At 35.1% G+C, this 20115-nt stretch overlaps 1 protein-coding gene across 1 annotated transcript in view; it reads left to right on the top strand.

The window, feature by feature from the left end:
* The window catches only part of NDFIP2 (Nedd4 family interacting protein 2), a 58402-nt gene that overhangs the window by 22584 nt on the left and 15703 nt on the right, over window positions 1-20115 (top strand). The window contains exons 2-4 of the mRNA XM_019662172.1: window positions 7682-7847; window positions 11238-11371; window positions 15528-15621. Of these exons, the coding sequence (XP_019517717.1) occupies window positions 7682-7847; window positions 11238-11371; window positions 15528-15621 (394 nt within the window). The remainder of the gene's footprint in view (window positions 1-7681; window positions 7848-11237; window positions 11372-15527; window positions 15622-20115) is intronic.

Genomic DNA, 20115 nt, shown 5'->3' with positions numbered 1-20115 from the left:
TTAATGCCTTTTATAAAAGAAAAACGTGTGTGTGTATATATATATATATTTATGTATATATATATGTATATATATATTTATGTGTATATATATATATATATGTATATATATATATTAAGATCAGCGTCTAGTTCATGATTAGATATTGTGCTTAGTTATTGTGTCTCAATCTCTTTTAATCTGGAACAGTTCTTTAATCTTTTTTCTATCTTTCATGACATTAATGTTTTGGAAAGGTTCATGTCAGTTATTTTGTAGTATACTCCACAAATGTCCTTTAAAAAAAATTATACTTTCACCCATTGGTTTTAGAATTCATTGGTTATTATTTCCAAAAGAGTTATACTTATGGTGGTCAAATGGTGATTTCCTAATTCTGTCATTTGCTTTACATTTATTATTTAGAATTGTATAAGGAAGAACTTTCCCTTGCCTCCAATTTATATATTTACTTGTCAGTATGAATTCATGGATTTTTGTTTTAGTCTGTTGGTTATAATCTTATATTATCAGCATTTATTTTGAGGTTAATATCATCCCAGATTTAACCAGTGAGAGCCTCTTCCGTCTGTTCCTATATCCTTGTGACATGTACCTATCATTTTTGTACTTTCCTGCCAAGTATAATAGCATTTAAATATTGTGAAAGTATCTGATTTCTAGAGTTTAGTTTACACTTACACATAGGGCTGCCGTGGAAGAAAACTGACCAACACAACATGTATTGTCACAATGCTGCTGTGCTGGGAGCTTAATGGGCATTTTACTTTCTCATGGAGTTGTTTGTGGAAAGTTTGCAGAGTCCTTTCTCAGATAGGTTATTGAGTAAAGCAGTTGGAACACGGGTTGCGTGTTGCTAACAATGGCAGTGTGCCATCCTCATAGTTGGAGTCCAAAGAAAAGATAGTATTGCTGTGAAAACCTTTGTAGATCATGTACATGAATATATACCATGATGAATAGCTAGTTAAGGCAAAAGGGCACCATGAGTAAAACTCTTGTTATGGGGGGGGAGACAAAAAGCCCTATGAATCATTTTGACCTCAAAAATGGGTTTCATTAGAAAATCATCACACATTAAAATGAATACATGCTGGTGTTACTTTATGTATTAGTACTGTTATCTGACTGATGGAAAATAGCAAACATGATCATATCTGGGTTTATGTATCTCTTTTCCTGTAAAAATAATGGTTATAAAATATTATTGAATGGGTGTGGAGTCTGGTAATTTTTTTTTCAGTATCATTGAGAAATTTTACAAATGTCAGTTTTCTAACTTAGAGAAACATTCCTTTAAGCACAGATGGAAATCTCTTTAACATATCACTTTCTGTCCTACATTAAGAACAAAAATAAATGTTTTTTACTTTCGTCTCTGTTTCAGAGAACTTGGAAAAAATACAGAAAAGTAAAAAAACAAAACAAGAAAACAAACAACTTTTAATGCTACCCATTTTACCTTTTGTCATTTTGAAACTGTTAACATTGTCTTATTTAAAGCTGGAATAATATGTAATTTACACACACACACACACACTTTTGTTACTTCTTTAATACTATATCTTGAGCATTTCCTTAAGTCATTAAGTATCCTTTTGAAACACCATTTTAAATGGCTGCTGTATAATGTTCTATTATATTGATACAGTGTTATTATTCTATTTTGGATGAATAGATTGTTTTCAGCTTACCATTATTATGATGAACAACTTTATAAATAAATCCTGTTTTAAAGTGCCAGGTTGGTACTAGATCAGGGGGATCATTTCATAAATTATACAGATGTCTAACTACTATGCTGTACACCTGAAATTAATACAAAATAATATTGAATGTCAACTGTAATTGAAAAATAAAACTAAAAATAGGAAAAAAGAAGGTTATAACCATGGCTGCAACAATTATACTTAATATTACCTGAACTCCAAATTCAAGCACCTAGGTCGGGGAAAAAAAAAAAAAAGGTGTGTCCTTCCTAAGTGCAAGAATAATTGTAGACAAAGGTAATAAATTTAAAGGACATGTACAAGGTGTTATAAAAAAAATATGGTGGATGTTTAAATAAAAATGTTACAGTAAAAGACACATTGCCATTAATCTTCCTCAAAACCCTCCCCCTCATTTCAAACACACTTATCGCATCGTTCTTGCCACTTTCTAAAGCAGTTCTGAAAGTCCTCTTTTGTGAGTGTCTTTAGTTGTGCTGGCATGGCTGCCTGGATGTCCTGAATTGATTCAAAAACATTTACCTTTCATGGTCATTTTGACTTTGGGAAAGAGCCAGAAATCACGTGGTGCCAGATCCATTAGTAAGGTGAATGAGGACACACCGTAATGTTTTTATTTGACAGAAATTGCCATATACCAGAAGCAGTGTGTGACATGGAGCCTTTCTGCTGTGATCAAGAAATACAGTAAATGTTGCTGTCTAGTGCCATCCAATGGAAAGGCAGGGATCTTCAATATGGGAAGAGGCCTGTCAAACCTTAGTAACAGTGTGTGACAAGTTTCAACTTGTTCGGTGCAGTCAGTCAGGTGTGAGCTATGGTTGAGAGAAGGTGTGAGAGAAGTTTGCCTAAGTCATCTTCTGTCATGACAACATTTCTTGTCACACATCGCTTCTGGTATTTTATTTAAACATTCACTGTATTTTGTGATCACACCTCATATATGACTAAATTGAAATCTAATCTAATAGAGAATGCTTGAAATCATGAAAAAAAAATCCTGTTTTAAGTTTCTGATTAGTTTCTTTGGGTGTATTCTTAGAATGAGAGTTACTAGGCTAAAGTGTGTTTTTGTAATGACCTTTTTAATTTTTATAAAAAGTGATATGTGATCATTTTTCTAAATACAGGGAGTATAAGTACAAAGAAAGAAGCATCTAGGCATCCAAATCTTACCAACCAGAAAGAATTTCTGTTAACATTTGTTGAACATCATTCCATTTGTCCTTATAGATAGGGAGACGGTTAATGGGATAATACTATTTATGCTATTTTTAAAAATGAAAATATGAAATATGAATTTGTTTAAATTTAATTTAAATTAAATACCATAAAGCAAGGAAAATACCTTAAAGAACTGCTGAATTCTCAATAAAGGATTTTTTTTTCCCATAGAGCTATTAAGTTTTGTAGGATTTCACTAAAATAAAGATTATAAAAACCAATAAGAAATTGGAATACTTAAAAAACACTGCATGTTTTAATTTAATTTTTTTTTTTTTTTCTTTAAGCTGAGCCATCCTGCTACCTGTTGGCAGCTCAGCGGCTGCTCAGCTCGGGCTGGACTCGAACCGCTGTTGCTCAGAGCTCAAACTCTTGAGCGAGCTCTTAACCAACTGAGCCACTCGGCCGGCCCTTGTTTTAATTTAATTTTATTTAAAACATTTAAAAATTTTAAAATAGGTAGCTATTGATAAGCATTTTTTAATTTAATTTATTTTTTTTATTGGGGAATTGGGGGAGGGGAACAGTGTTGGAGAATCAGGGAAGGGGAACAGACAAGTTGCTGTCCTTTGGTTCTTCAGTCTAGTTGTGGAGGACGTTGCTTCACTGACCCAAGTTGGCACCATCATTGCGCTCTTCCTGGGCGAGGCAGATCAGTCGCCGGCTTCTGGACGGCCGCTCACAGCGGCTGCTGGCCGCTCACGGTAGCCCATGGCAATCCACTGCAGCAGGGGCTGCAGCCTACACGACTCACGGCAGCCCAGCTCCAGGTCAAGCTGTTGTTCAGCATCTTAGCTGTAGAGGGCAGTGTCACTGGCCCTTATATGTGGGATCCGAACCAGGGCCCTCTGGAGTCCCAAGCCAGTTCTTAACCATCGCGCCACTCGGCTGGCCCCCAAGCTAACTCTTAACCAACGAGCCACTGGGCCGGCTCCCAGCATGTTTTAATTTTAGATATTAGAGATTAAACCCCTGCTGTGAGAGATAAGGTGAGTGGTACTAAAACTTTCTTTCATGTCTTCTTTCCCCAGAGCCTGATTTTCACGTTGCTTGTATTTTTACTTTTTCAGAGTATACAATGTTTGCACTCTATTGCCAGCAGCTATTAGTACTTAGCTCTATGTTTAACGTTAGTTCTGTATTCAAAAGAATTCAGTGCTAACCACTGTCTTTTCCCACTGCTTTTCTCTTTATTTGCTTTTTATTTGATCAGTTTTTTTTAATTGCTTGGTTTTCATCATGGAGTAATTTTTTCCAAGGACTCATGGGGTGCTATATACTCATATGTAGGTCCCACCCCATCTCCCCCTTTTTGCTGTTTAGGTAATCATTAAAAAAAGTAAAACAGAACCATTGGACAGTGTGATAAAGGAAAATTTTCCACAAATGGCATTGTCTTATTTGATAAACATGTAAATTGATTTGAACCCTTGTATGGATTTAGTTAAAAGACAAGTATAGGTTAATTTTTTTTGAGGTGCCAACTAAATCAAAATTACAATGTTGCATTTAAAGTGAACTGGAAGTTCTATGCTATTGTGGGTAGGAATTGTTGACTGAGTTACAGGGTTTTACTGTTGACATACAGCAAGCGTTCACTATATATTATAATTTTGTAAAAATAAAACTGGAGGTGTTAGGGCAGTTGAAATAAAATTGGGGCATGTTTTACAAGTACCAAAGGTTTATTTCTGAGATTATATGTAAAAGTGTCTGTACTTTATGTTTTTATTGTAGTTATTTGAATAAGTTTTGAAAGGTTTTAAAAATGAGTTGGTCATTATGGGGAGCACATTTATGTATTTGATGTGTAAGGAGTGTTTCTTGTGATGAACTAAAGGAGAGCTGTTTTGTCATAACATTGTTTTCTTTAGTACAGTTCATTTACATTTGCAGCATTAATAGATTAGAAAAGTGATTTCTCCTTTGACACCTTCACTATTATTGAGTTGTTTAGCTGACATTGCTAAATGTATTATCTGTACTTTACTTTCATTTGCCATAATTTGCTCATCTAACATTTTTGCTTTTAAACGTATGATCAAAGATGATTCAATTAGGAATTCCCCTGGGTACCTTGTAATGGGAAACATGGGAGATGCTTTGTGATACTGGGGCAGAGCATTGCTAGTCAGGGGGGAGGTCATTTAGTGCCTACTTGGAAAAGTGCTGCAAGTAAATTAAAAACTCGTACAAAGTTCACTTTATTATTTGACCTTAGAATTCAGTTTCTCTGAGTGTATTTTATTACATAAACCTTGGTGTTATGGAAAAAGTTGTCTTATTAACTTGAGAAATGATTTTAGGTATGTTTATGGAACTTTTATTAAAACTTATAATACATTTATTAACTCACAAAGTTGTTTTGCTAGTGTGATCACTTACCAAGACACATGCAAACAGCAGCAAAGTAAATTGACCTATTTTGCTTTGCATACGTTTTTTATCCTTTACAGGCAAGTGAGTGACTACTTACTGGACTGATAGAGTTCATGAATTAAAGTATATTAAATAAAAGGAAGGAGGGGGAATTAGTATTTATTAACTGCCTTCTGTGTGTTAGGAGTTATTCTAGATGCTTTCCAAATATTGTTTACAATTCTACGATTATTTTGGCTGCATTCAGAACTTAACACATGGAGATGCTGAGGCCCCTGGAAGATAAGTTTATCAAATCCCCTAAAAGGTGGGAGAAAATTTTTCAAGACTCCTAAATGCATGCTTGTTTCATTACAGCACAACAGTCAGATTTGTGTATGTACAGATAAAATATCTTTGAGGGATTATTTTTAACATTGAATTTCTCAAAGTAACAGGAAAAAATTAAGATATGAAAATTGAATAATGTTGAAAGTCTGTAATTTCTCTTCAAACCAAGATTCTAGTTGTTTTAAAAGTGTCTTAAAATATTTTAATAAGACCTGTTTTCCAAATATTTTTAAGGATCAATTATAGTACCTTTTTGATGAGTGATTTTTTAGAGTATTGATGCTTTTGGTTCACCTCAGATTGGTTTGCCTGCATGTAGTTATTATCAACTCCTAGTGCATAACCATTTAAAAGATTACTATAACTGAAGTAAGAAGCCTGTAGCCACACAGCTTGGGTTTGATTCCTGACTTTATCCTTCCTAGTTGTTGGGATGTTTGGCAAGTTACTTTAATTAAGTCTTCGTACATCCAGGATTCTCCCCCCATTCCTTTAAACTGTCAGATAGGGATAACAGTCTCAATTTCATAGGTTTGTTGTGAGGGTTAAATGAGTTAAATGATTAAAGATCTTAACATACTATCTAGCACTTAGTGATCGTTCAGTAAATTTGTTGTGGTGAAGAACATTTTCTAGAATTTTACATACATGTTGACTTATTTTGCTTTATCAGTCATTCTTTTGGTACATGGGAAAAACTCCTTAGAGTATTTCACATTTTGGAATGTTTATACATGGTTATTTCATTTCATTAATTTGGTTTACATTCCCAATTCTAGATACTGGTATAGTAGAGATGGCATTGTGGTTGTGTCATTAGGAGTTTTACTTTTCTTTGTAATACACAGTAATTGATACATGATAGTGTTTACTGTGGGATTGAACTAATTTGAATCTCTTTGCAATCACAAATTTTTTTTTTAAAGATTTTATTGGGGAGTTGGGGGAGGGGAACAGCGTTGGGGAATCGGGGAAGGGGAACAGACAAGTTGCTGTCCTTTTGTTCTTCAGTCTAGTTGTGGAGGACGTTGCTTCACTGGCCCATGTTGGCATTATCATTTTGCTCTTCCCGGTGAGGCAGTCGTTTGCCGGCCATTGGACGGCCGCTCATGGCAGCTCACAAAAGCTCACGCCAGCTGCCAGCCAGCCCAACTGCAGCCTACGCCGTTGCTGGCGACTCACGGCAGCCCAGCTCCAGGTCGAGCTGTTGTTCAGCATCTTAGCTGTAGAGGGTGCAGCGTAACTGGCCCTCATGTGGGATCCGAACCGGGGCCCTGCTGCTCAGAGCCGTGTCCCAAGCCAACTCCCAACCAATGTGCCACTCAGCCGGCTCACGAATTTTATTTTTTATAAATTCTTAACAATTTGAACTTCAGTTTTGTTGTAAAGAAACTATCAAAATTCTAAACCTAATGACTGATTAGCCCTCTTAAAAATTTTGTTCATCGGGCCTACCGAGTGGCACGACGGTTAAGAACTCGCTTGGGATGCCAGAGGGCCCCGGTTCGGATCCCACATATGAGGGCCAGTGACACTGCCCTCTACAGCTAAGATGCTGAACAACAGCTCAACCTGGAGCTGGGCTGCCGGGAGTCGCCGGCGACGGCATGGGCTGCAGCACCTGTGGCAGTGGGTTGCCATGGGCTACCGTATGTAGCCAGCAGCCGCAGTGAGCGGTCGTCCAGAAGCTGGCGACTGATCTGCCTCGCCAGAGAAGAGCACGATGATGGTGCCAACTTGGGCCAGTGAAGCGACATCCTCCACAACTAGATTGAAGAACAAAACGACAGCAACTTGTCTGTTCCCCTTACCCCAATTCCCCAGCACTGTTCCTATCCCCCTAATTCCCCAATAAAAAAAATCTTTAAAAAAAAAAAATTTTGTTCATCTTTTTAAATGGTATTTTACTTTATTTATAGCTAAAAAGGAATGCTTTGCCTGAAATGACATTTAAAAATCAGCGTAAGCTAAAAAGAAATTAGTCACATTAATGTTTCTTTTTTCCTTTGTTCTCTTAGCTTCACAATGAAGAGGATAATGCAGAACCGTCTGCTGTAGAGCAGCCGTCCGCTTCAAACCCAGCAGCAGAGATGGTGCAGACTGTTCCTTCAGCATTGGGACCCGCGACGGAGTCCTCCCCCCCACCTTACAGTAGCATTTCCGTGGAAGTACCTACAACTTCAGGTATGGTTTTTAGTAGGAAACAGCTGGTCATGTTTTTAATCACTCAGGCTTTATGTTGATTTATATCGGGTTTATTTGTATTTGGCTATTGGATTTAACAGCTGGATTGGTTCTTGTTAAAATGTATTATGGGCTAACTTTTCTTAGTATTTTACAAGTTTCCAGATTTATTTAATGGTAATCTTGAGGACAGAAAACCCTGTTGATGTCTTGTTTGAGTGACAGAAGATATTAAAAGAAATTGCAATCCATTGTTGTGGCCACCATTACTATTGCTGTGTACGAGACTGCCTCAAGCTTACTGGAATAAAATGGCAGCCATTTATCATTATAAATTCTCAGGGTTTGAGGCGTGAACTGGGCTCAGTTATGCAGTTCTCTCCCAGGGTCTCATGTGATTGTCATTTGATGGTGACTGGGACTGGAGGCACCTTGCAGGCTTTCTTATTCACATGTTTGATGGTTGATGCAGGCTTCAGCCAGGGCCTCTGCTGAGGCTGTCAGCCTCATCTCTATGTAGCCTCTTGTGTCCTGGGATTTCTCACTGAATGGAGGCTGGGTTCCAAGAACAAGCGTTCTGACAGTAAGCCAGATGGAAGCTACAGCACCTGTTATGACATTGCCTCAGAAGTCACACAGTGTCATATGTGCCACATGTGGCTTGTTAGAAGTGAGTCACTAAGTTTAGTGATTATTCAAGACTATTGAGAAATTAGTCTCCACCTGTTGCTACAAAGAGTTTCAAAGAATAGACTAAGGTTTAAAACCACCACAACTGCATACTGCCTTTTCCTCCACCACCAAACCTCTTTGGACAGCCTTCCCCATTTCTATAAACGCCTCCAGCAGGCCAGAAACCTTGGAGTCATCTTTTTGTACCTTATCGTAAAATTATTTTTTCTCCTTCAATTTTTTTTTTTTTTTTAAGAGGGCAGCTTCACTGGCCCTCACATGTGGGATCCGAACCGGGGCCCTCTGGCATCCCAAGCCAGTTCTTAACCTTTGCGCCACTCGGCTGGCCGTCTCCTTCAATTTTTGATGTAATGAAATGTATTGTTTTTTATAACAGATTTCTTCTTTAAGCTAATCCGTCCCTATATTCCTGGAATAAATTGTGATTGTGTTAATATTCTTTTCTCTTCTGGATATAGATTAGTTAATATTTTAAGGTTTTGTAGCTTTATTAGTAAAATCTGTATGTTACTTTATGTATTGTTTTTCTGGTTTTGGTATTAATATTATGGAAGCACCATAAAATGAATTGAGAAGCTTCTCATTTTTCTGTGATCTGGGATAGTTTTGATAATGTAGCATGACATTTTTAAAGGAGATAAATTTCAACTGCAAAACAAATTGACCCTAGATGTTCTGTTAGTTCTCTGTGATTCCTGGTCTGTCTTATTTTCTACATCTGCACTACAGTAAAAGGCCATGACTATAATTGAACACAAGAACTGACTAATTCTTGAATTTTGGCTTCTGTTTAATGAAAACTATTGGTAGTCTTTTTCTTCAGTTCTGGGTCAGTGTTTTTATGTTTTAATCATGGGCAGTGCCGGTTTTCTGTAGAGAGTATGTTCTTCAGTAGGTCATTTTATGGCTGGTTTCAGAGATCTGAGCAACATCACTAATAGGTGACATTTGTATAATGCTTTCCAGTTTACGGCATCCACTTGAATACTCTTGTATTTCATCTCATAATAGTAGTAGCCCTGCTGGGTCAGTTTTATGGATGAGAAAGTGGAACTTCATGGTGTGTAAGTGATTTGCTTGAGGTTATTGTAACTTCCAAGAAAAAAAGCGGGGGCTGGGGCTCCCCAGACTTTAAATTCTCTGGCTGAGAGCTACTGCCTTAAATGATAGAAGAAAAACAAGTGAAATTAACAAGTGAAAAATTAAAGCTGTAGCAAGTTAGTGCTGCTTCCCAACTTTCGTTTATTACTGGTGGGAATGTTTTTTCTATCTTAGACGTGAAAACTTCTTTAAAACTTACATATCTGTTGTTAACATAAAAGGTCTAGTCACCTTGGATATTGTGTATCATTGTACCAGTTTTAAAAACCTATCATTTTAATATTACTACCTTAAAATTTATAACTTATTTTTACTTAAATTTTGCTTCTTCTCTAGACTTCAGAACTAAAGAAATCTATTTACTTGACCATTTATGGTGTTTTTACATCCTAAAAATAGTATTTTCTAAGAATTTATGACTCGTGCATTTTAGTAGATAACGTTCAGTATTATATAGTTACTACCATTTCTTCTCATTGGATAAAAAATGATCTAACTTCAGATCCTGAGCCCTTATAGAGAGCATTAAAAAAATTATTTTAAAACCTATGTACATAAAACACAATAGGAAAAGGGGTTTACCAAAGTAAAATGTGTTTTCATTTTGGAAAAGCAAGAAATTCTGATGAAGGTAGATAAAATTATAAACCAATGTGGAAAATGTAAATAGTGTAGTTATAATTAGAGGAACTCACAGAAGTGATATCAAACATTGTGGTGTGTACTATTTTTAGAATGTACCTGTTTTTTTCATGCCAGTGATTGTAGCCTAAGCCTAATCAGTTGATTGACCTGTGTCATTTTACTTAGGTTGGCAATAAGTGATGCAGTTTTTTGTTTTTTTTTAATAAGCAGTCTGTACTAGTTCTGGAGATCATATTTCAAAAATAGTTCAAAAATTAGGAAGGGAAAAATTATACAAAGAAAATGAAAGGAACTAGGTTGATGGGAAAATGGGAGGAGAAAGGGACAAAAGTAAAAAAGAGTTAAGCCATCAGTCTGTTAGCAAAGAGAAATACTGAGTTTGCATATGAGATTAGGGCAGTTGCTAAAACTGACATGCAGAAATATTCACCTTTCATTAGAGCACAATATTTGAAGTCAGGAAATCCCTGGGTTCTGCCACTCATTGGTTGTGTGATACTGGCAAATCACTTAACTTTTTCTGAACCTCCGACTTGCTAAGATTAATGTACATAGAAGTGGTATACTAAATGGTTAGTACTATTTAAATGTTTGTCTTATTCTGATATTTCTACTTCTTTTGGCTGTGAAATTATGGGCAAGTAAGTTCTTTCTGTTGCTTGCCTCCCTTGTCTTGCACTCTTTTCAAAGCCTCATTCTTGAGGTTCTCGTTTTGTGTATCACTTTAGATAATATTTATCAGTTCTTTCTCTTTATAATAAATATAGGACTAAAATAATATATATGATTATAGTAGTAATTCATATGTTATATAACTTATGACATAGGATTGCAGTAGCAGTAATAGCTTTTAGTGGCTTGCTGTAAATTATTAAATCATGTTTTTGGCTGTAAAAATTATACCAAATAGTTTGTTTTAATGGTGATCCTTTTTCAATCCTTTTTCTTCAGATACAGAAGTTTATAATGAGTTTTATCCTGTGCCACCTCCCTACAGTGTTGCTACCTCTCTTCCAACGTATGATGAAGCTGAGAAGGCTAAAGCTGCTGCAATGGCAGCTGCAGCCGCAGAAGCATCTCAAAGAGTATGACAATTTATTTCCTTTTGAGAATACTATTTTTATAATTGATATGTACATTTAGTAATATCAAAATAGTAGTCTGGGTTTGAGTGTTTGTGCCTGTAGTTTTGTTTGTTTGTTTGTAGTATTTTATTACTGCTTATGTGTGTCATGATTTTTTTTAGTGAAATTGGCACTGCCCTAGTTAAATTCACCTTCTTCATTCCTTGACCTCCATATTTCTGTGTCTTTCTTTTGATCTTCTCCTTTATCCCATCTTGGCTTGTGGTCACGTAGACCTTACTTATCTTTACCAATATAATTATCACTTCCTAATATTTGATTTCAGGCATCCCATGTGCTGGCCTTCATCTCCCGTCCCTCTGACTCACTCACCCCAGTTACCCTCCCCTCACACTTTTTCTCTTTCACCAGGACCTTAAGTCCACCAGCCTCTTCACTGTCCATGTCCTTGTTTTCCTTCCTTATGTAGTTTACATTCTGTGATCCATCTCTGTAATCATAAATAATCTTTTTTTTTCCTATTCATGTTTTTTATGTTATCATAGTCTAGTGACTTTATGAATGAACTCAAGGTAGGTTAAAAAGCACAGAGAAATAAATTACAAGGCCTTCAAATGATGTTTGTCAATTCACTTTGTTTTGCCCTTTTAACACATCCCACCCTAGAATTTTGAATGATGGTCCAGGATTCTACCTGCCCTTTCTCCCTCGTTTTCCTGTCTTAGTAATATAGATAGTGAACGGTACACATACATGTTATTTCTTGTTTTGGTAAAGGAGCGGCTGTCTCAATAGTGGAGAATCAATGAGATACATGTATGCTATTTACAGCCAGGTAAAAGGCAGGATTTATTTACATTTTTGTTTGGATGCAGTCAGGACCAGGGTTTCTTGCCTTTTTTCCTTGCTTCAGACTTTTAGGTGTTATTTCAGATTGCTGAATTCATCCTATTTTGTTCAGGAAAAAAGACAGAAAAAATTACTTCATCTAAGAAAGCTAGAATTAGGTAAGAGGCTGAGAGAAAGAGAGGGGGGTGTCTGTATGTGTAGTGTTCTCCTCTTGCCGCCATCAGCCTGGAGCCCAGCAAGTAGATTCTCTGGTAAGAGCGTTTTTCCAGATGGATTTCTCTCATTGGCTACAACCCTTTCCATAGCTGCTCCACTGCTCATCCTTCAACACACACACAGGTAAACATCAACATAAATAGCTTTGGGCACATAGGTAAAGACAATAAACCCCAAGTTATTTAATTCCTTTTCCCTCTCGGAGAAAGTAAGTCTCTATTAAGACAGTGGCGTAAGTATAGCTCAGTCAGCAAGGATTTTTGATGTTGGGAGGGGAGACTCCTAGAGAAGGAGGACAGATCGATGAAGTGTGGAGTTTCTATTGTATTAAAGTGAACTCGAGGTTGCTTAGCATGTATATGTTTGTACATGCATTTGTATACATGCACGAACTCTCAGTGAAGTAGAGGGACAGTAAGTCCTTTTCTCAGGTCGTGTCTTCCTAGAGACCTTGGAAATGGCAGAGGACCTTAAAGGGTATTACGGACCATGTGCCCTTACTATCCTAACTTCCTTGCAATAAGATAGAACTCTAAAGAGAAAGGAGGAAGCATTAAGCCTTGTTCTCTGTGCTTTGAGAAAAGCATAAAGGCGAATTTACCTTTTGGAGATAAAACTCTGGAGTGTTACTATTCCAACCCTTCACTGTCATCATTTCTCTCCTGCACCTTGTATTACAAATTCATGTGATCCACAGCATGAACTGGAATCTGTAAAGAAAAATTTTCTGTTTTCATCTCCTTCTAATATCATTGTAAGTCTAGCTTGTGAGGATTGTGGAAAATTTAATGGAAAACAAAATGGAAGACAAGAGACAAACTTAGGCCATTGTAAAAAAAAAAATCTTTTATTTTTATTTTATTTTGTTTTTTTAAAGTTTGTAACAGAGGACAATTTATTAGAATAGAAAATAACAGCTCTCAAAATGAGAGGGGGTCCCGACTGGGTTGCTCCCCAAAAAATCTTTTAAATCAGTTAGTTTTTAACCCAGTTCTCCATCACCCTCTTTTTGCAAAGTATGATTGAGAATGAGTTTCAATGATTTGATTCAGGTAAAAAAAAAAAACAAGCTCTTATGAGCATTTCAGTATAGCCATACCTTGGAGATAGATACTGTAGGTTTGGTTTCAGACAACCACAGTAAAATGAGCATTGCAATTAAGCGAGTCATAATTTATTTGCTGGTAAAGGGTCTTGCCTTTAATTTGTAAAAACTGTGACATCTGTGAAGTACAATAAAGCAAAGTACAGTAAAATGAGGAATGCTTGTGTATTCAGTTGTTAATCTCAGCTGGGTGAGCTGAAAGCTTATTTTTTTAATCCACTCTTGTTGGGAGAATGTAGGGTGGCCTGACTAGGAGACGTGGAAATACTATTTTTATTTCTAATGTGTAGGATTGCATGTATATTATGAGATAATTCAATAGATTTATGGTAATGAACTACTCATTTTTAATATTTCTATGAAAAATATTTGAATTCCAATAATTAACTGTGTAAAACTTTTAGAACATGACATGTTCTTGGTCATTAGTTTCATTTCATAACCTTTAAGTGGGTGGCATTCTTTTTTTATAACTTGTTTTAAATTGTGTGTCAGTAGCTTGTCTTTTGACATCAAAACTAGCATTTGAAAAAATGTAAGCAACTCCAAGACAAGGACCTTGTGTTTACATTTCTGGCATCTAGCTATTATGAGGCACATATTTGGTGTTTAATAAATAACAGTTAATGATTGCTTTCTTTACATTGGCCAATGTGGGAAATTAAGAAGAAAATACCAGAGTTGTTCTATTACAGCTCTTCATTTTAAAAAATTTTGGTGTCTTACCAATTTTAGGATTTGTAAATTGATATTTAATGTAGTTGAAATTATTGCATAGATACCATCTTTAATTTTTAAACATTTTATAGAAATATTTTGTTATTTTAACGGTTGAATGGAATTCCATTCTCTCTAGTGAACTATTAGATTTTTTTCGTGTGCGTGCATGCACGTGTATGTTTTCTTGTATTAACCTTGTAAAGGATGTCTTTGTGCATATGTCTTCTATCTTTTTTAAAATGTCCTATGATAAAATCTCTAGACTGGTGTTTCAAAAGAGTATGAAATATATTTATATCCTTGCCGTCTTTATACTTTCAGAGATGCTCTCTATATTTACAAGCAAATCCATTAATATGTTAGCATATTTTTCTACACAAAAGTTATTGTGTTGCAAACAATTTTATTGTATTACAAACAATTTTCATTTAATGTATTTTGGAGATTGTCTTGAGAATACTAAGAACTTTTTGCTCTTTTTTATTTTAAAAATTTTACATGGCTTTTTGAGTTTCGCCAGATAGATAAACAATAGTTTGTTTCATTGGTCTGTCAAGAATTGTGAATCATCTGAGATTTTACCATACTTGCAAACTACTTGATTAGCTTTTCAGTTTTGTGGATGCTGGCAGAAGATAGACTGCTGGGTCAGAGAGAAAACTTATTATTCACATCAGCAGTAGTAGCCAGAGTGTTAGCATTTTCTCACACTAGTTTCCTCGAGCCTCAGTTCCCACAGGGTAACTCAAAGAGAGCCAGTTGATGTCTCCACACACAGTGTGGAGCCATGAGTTTAAGTGGGAGTGTATGTGTATATCTATGTAATGTATTTGAAGAGCTGAATTGCTGGGTCAAAGGGTGTGTACATTTTTGTTTTTGATAAATATTGCCACGTTGTCAACCCTAGAGATCATACCCATTTATATTCCACCGCTGATTATGAAAGTTCCTATTTCCCATTTGACACTTAATGAAGCAATGCCTCATCTATCTTTCTTGATACCCTTTTCATTAATTTGGTGTTATTCAACATTTATCTTTTCTGTTTTTACCTTTCAAGTTACTCTTTTCAAGGGTGTTCGTGAAAAATTAATACTTGCTAATATTTCTTGAGTACTTACTATGTGCTAGACATTGTACTAGTCATTATTTTGTCTATACAACAACTTAAGGGTATTTTATTGTATTTAAATTCTTATCTTTACAGTTAAGGTAATAAAGTTGTAATTATTTTAGTGAAGTGTTCTAATGTCATATGTTTTACAGATTCAGGAGGAAGAGTGTCCAACACGAGATGACTTCAGTGATGCAGAGCAGCTCAGAGTGGGTAATGATGGGATTTTCATGCTGGCGTTTTTCAGTAAGTGATCATTCTTTTCTAAACTTTTTTTTTTTTTCATATATTGGCTATGTGTATATTTAAAATGATACAGACAGTGAAGAAAGGCAAATATAGTTAGCATATGTCTGCCTGGTTTAAAATGTAAATTGTTCTTGGTATTAGCTAAATGTGATCATGTTATAATACAAATCCTAGAATTTATTAAACACTTATCAGGTAACTGTATATTGTAGTCATGCTAGATGCTGACTGTAGAGAGATATATAAACATATCTATTTTGAATATGTTTTTGTATGAGAAATGCTGCATGTCCATTCAGTATTATAGGAGCATGTAGAATGAAAATATAAACTCTTCTTATGGGGCAGAGGACTTGCATTTAAGTGTCTCTAAACAAGAGGAGAGGTTGGAAAATAAAATATTCTGGGCAACTAGAACAATGTGATTTGAAACACAGAAGTATGAAAGCGTAAGTCTTATTTGAAGGGAATGGTGAGTAGTTAGAATCCCAGAAACCTAAGTAATATTTTGTAATAGCTTGCAAAATTCTTGATGTTTAACGTATAAAGTAGCCTTCAGATCCTTGAGGGAAGACGACTGTAGTCTTCATTATTTCAACTCCTAATTGACACACAGTAAACTCAGTAAACAATACAAAACTCAGCAAACTGTTTAAATTGTTAAAATCAGTTTTGGAAACCTGATACTCATGTAGATAAATTTATTAGTCTATGATATGGTTAGTTTCTGCCCTCAACCTAGTTAACTAAATGATCAACTTTTCATACCGTTGATAGAATGCTTATTTAATTCATTTTAACTTATGATTTATTTTGATAATAAAACGAAGGAATAGTTTACTTATTTAAAGTACCATATTCAACTTCAACAAAAGAAAATACATGCTTCCTGAATTGAGTTACTTTTGAGTCTGGAAATTCACTTACCTTTTCCTCCATTGTGGAATGGCTTCCTGCTTCCTTTCTTTGATTTCATCTTTTGAAAAATAGAAGTAGATAACCATTCAGGAGTGGGTGGGTGGGTGGGCAGGCAGTTACAGTTTTCAAATTTATTAAGTTTTATTTAGGTTGGCAACCAGCTAGTGTATATGCAGTATGAAGTCCTGTAGTTTCAGTTAGAATTTCTAGTTAAATTTGGTGTCAGGCACAATGAAATGGAAATGAATGAACACATTGGCTACAAATAACTATTGTTTTTTTACTCTTAGTATAGTGAGCCTTGCTTTTGTCCTTGGTTCAATTTGTAACCCTTTACAATGATAACACACTTCCCATGTATTTTGTTTACAAGAGTTATGTAAACATTTACATCTTAATTAGAAAAGAATTTAAATTTATTGTACTATTTGTAGAATGAATACCTGTTTCTTAGGAATAAAAACATGCTATTTGACACCATCTAATTTGACTCAGAACTAAGTTGTAGTTTCTTCATTTCTATAAGTTCACTAAACTCTACTATCTTTTTAGTTTTTATTTTTTAGATTTGAAAACATTTCACTGATGTAACAATGTTGTAAATGCATGGTAACCTAGACACTTGGTTGACTTTCTTTTTTGGTCAGTGGTGGTATATTAATTAATGTGAATATAAATATATATTTATTTTTAATTAATGTAAATTATCTGACTTTTACTAAATTTTTACTGAATTTTTTTTCTATAATTTAAAATTTTATTCTTCCTATCTTACAAATATCACACTGTTATAAGAGTAAACTTATAAATTACTTTTCATCTTTATTATATTTTTCTGGTGTTTAGGCAAGTGCTTGAGCTTATTTGCTTTAATGAGCATAAATTTATTTGTAATCACTACCATCTAGTGGCTGTTTTACAAATTGCAACTTGCTATATTTTCTGTGCTTAAAGTAATATTAATAGTAACGATTGTCTAGACTCTAATTCTATTGTCTATTTCTATATTTCAGAAATAGATTTTCTTTAATGTGGTTTATAACTTAAGCATTTCAGGTTATATAAGTTGTGTAAAGAAAACTACAATGACTATCAATAAGAATATTTCAGTTAAAACTTTTTGTTGGTTTAATTCTTGCCTTCTCTGTTTTCAACGTCTACATTTCTGCCTCTTGCTGCATGTAACGCTAAAAAAAATTACACCTAAATTTGGTAAGATAATTGCATATTTATGTTCAGAAAATGTAAAGAAATAAATGTACATATCCCATGATAATGTTTTCGTTTTTCATACTCTTTAAAATGTTACTGCACAAAGCATGCCCAACCTGCCTGTCTCTGATCTTATTTTTAAGAAATTTTCTCTCAAAGAGAATGGAATTTAGTTATTTATCACTTAAAAACAAGAAATTGAGATTTGGTTTATTGGATAATTGACAGTCTGTGGAAATGACCTTGAACTCTAGTACTTAAAAATATAATGGGCTCTAATTAGAATTTTTTTCTTTCAAGGTTGAGCCTTTTGTGTTATGTGTGAATCTTCACATCAGTGTGCTGTAGTAACAGTTAATCACCTGCATTATTCCCAGTTTAGACTTGAGAATAACATAATTAAAGAGAAATTAAGATAATTGTACCCTTAAAAAGAATTAAGTGTTTTAAAATATGAATTGATTTGTAAGAAATTACCAAACTGCCTTCCAAAGTGGCTATACCGTTCTGCATGCCCACCAGCAGTGAATGAGAGCTCCTGTTCTGATCCTCATCAGCATTCAGATTGACGTTTTTTTTTATTTTAGACATTCCGCTAGGTGTGTGGTAGCATCTCATTGTGGTTTTCATTTGCATTTTTAATGATTAATGATTAATGATGATTAATGATTAATGATGTTGAGCATCTTTGCTCGGTACCCTTTGAGTACCTACTATGGACAAGTCATAAAAGTTACAATCATCAAAGGGGTTGTCTGGACACCACACATATTGAAAAACAATACATTAATAATGTGCTCTGTCATACAAATTTGTGTCTTTATTTTACATAGTTTTTAGATGGCATTACATACTATAAGTGAATCCTATAAGAAAGGGAATATCTAAAAATTGTAACTATACCTTAAGAAACTCATATAATATTTGTGAAGTATTAAATTTTATTCAATTTGTTATATTTACGAGAAAAATAATTTTTAACTGATTTTTTATAATTTAGTGGAAATGTCTTAAAACTAATAAATTGTTAGCATTGTGTCTTTCTTAATGGCTAATAATTTAAAAAAAGAGCCTAAGAATAAGACAGAAATTTACCCCATGTAGTTCAGAATTAAGTATAATGAAATTGATTGTTTGAGAACTTACTGTCTTGGAAACCTGGTACATTTATATGCAATGAGAATTGTTCTGTGATCAAAAAAATTAATAAATTCTCAATGTTTGTATTCTGTGTATATTCATCTATGATTTTCATTTGTTTATTTTCAAAGCAAGTATAGTTTTTAAAGTTTAAAACTTTATTTTGAAATACTTTTAAAACTTAGGGAAAAGTTATAAAAATAGTACAGTTCCAATAAAATTTTCACCCAACTTTTCCAAGTGTTAACATTTTATACAACTTCAGTCCAATATTCAACATTAAGGAATTAATACTAATAAAATACTACTAACTGGTTTACAGATCTTATTCAAATTTTGCCAGCTGCTCCACTAATATTTTTTTTCTGGTTCTGAATCGAATAGGATTACAGATTGTTTTTAGTTGCCATGTTTCTTTAGTCTGCTTTAATCTGGAACATTCTTTTTTTAAGGTTTTATTGGGGAATTGGGGGAGGGGAACAGTGTTTGGGAATTGGGGAAGGGGAACAGCCAAGTTGTTGTCCTTCAGTCTTAGTTGTGGAGGGTGCAACAAGCTCAGCTCCAAGTCCAGTCGGGCCGCTCAGCTCAAGGTGCTGAATTCAGTCTTAGTTGCGGGTGGGCGTAGCCACCATCTCATGTGGGAGTTTAACTGGCAGCCTTGTTGTTAAGAGCGCGTGCTCTATCCACTGAGCCACCCGGGCAGCAGCTCAGCTCAAGGTGCCGAGTTCAGTCTTTAGTTGTGGGCAGGCATAGCCCACCATCGAACAGGCAGCCTTGCTGTTAGGAGCACGTGCTCTCACCATCCTGCCACTGTTGGCAGCTCAGCGCAGCTCAGCTCGGGCACAGCTCACTGGCCCATGTGGGAATCGAACTGGCCACCCAGTTGCCCAGATCTTGCACTGTTTATTTATTTATCTATCTATCTACTTATTTATTTAATTAATTAAAATTTTTTTTTTTTTTAGCTGAGCCATCCTGCCACCTGTTGGCAGCTCAGCGGCAGTTCAGCTCAGGCCAGGCATCGAACTGCGGTTGCTCAGAGCTCCCACTCTTGAGCGAGCTCTTAACCAACTGAGCCACTTGGCCGGCCCAGGGAACAGTTTCTTAATAGTTCTTTGATTTCTTATGACTTTGATTCTTTTTGAAGAGTACTGGCTAGTTTTCCTTCATCATTGGATTCAGGTTATGCATTTCTTTTCTCTCCCTCTCTCCCTCTCTCTC

Source organism: Hipposideros armiger, unplaced genomic scaffold, assembly GCF_001890085.2.
Source record: "Hipposideros armiger isolate ML-2016 unplaced genomic scaffold, ASM189008v1 scaffold_368, whole genome shotgun sequence".
Classification (NCBI taxonomy): Eukaryota; Metazoa; Chordata; class Mammalia; order Chiroptera; family Hipposideridae; genus Hipposideros; species Hipposideros armiger.
The sequence above is the reverse complement of the archived record's forward strand: the minus strand, read 5'-3'. Positions and strand labels throughout refer to the sequence as shown.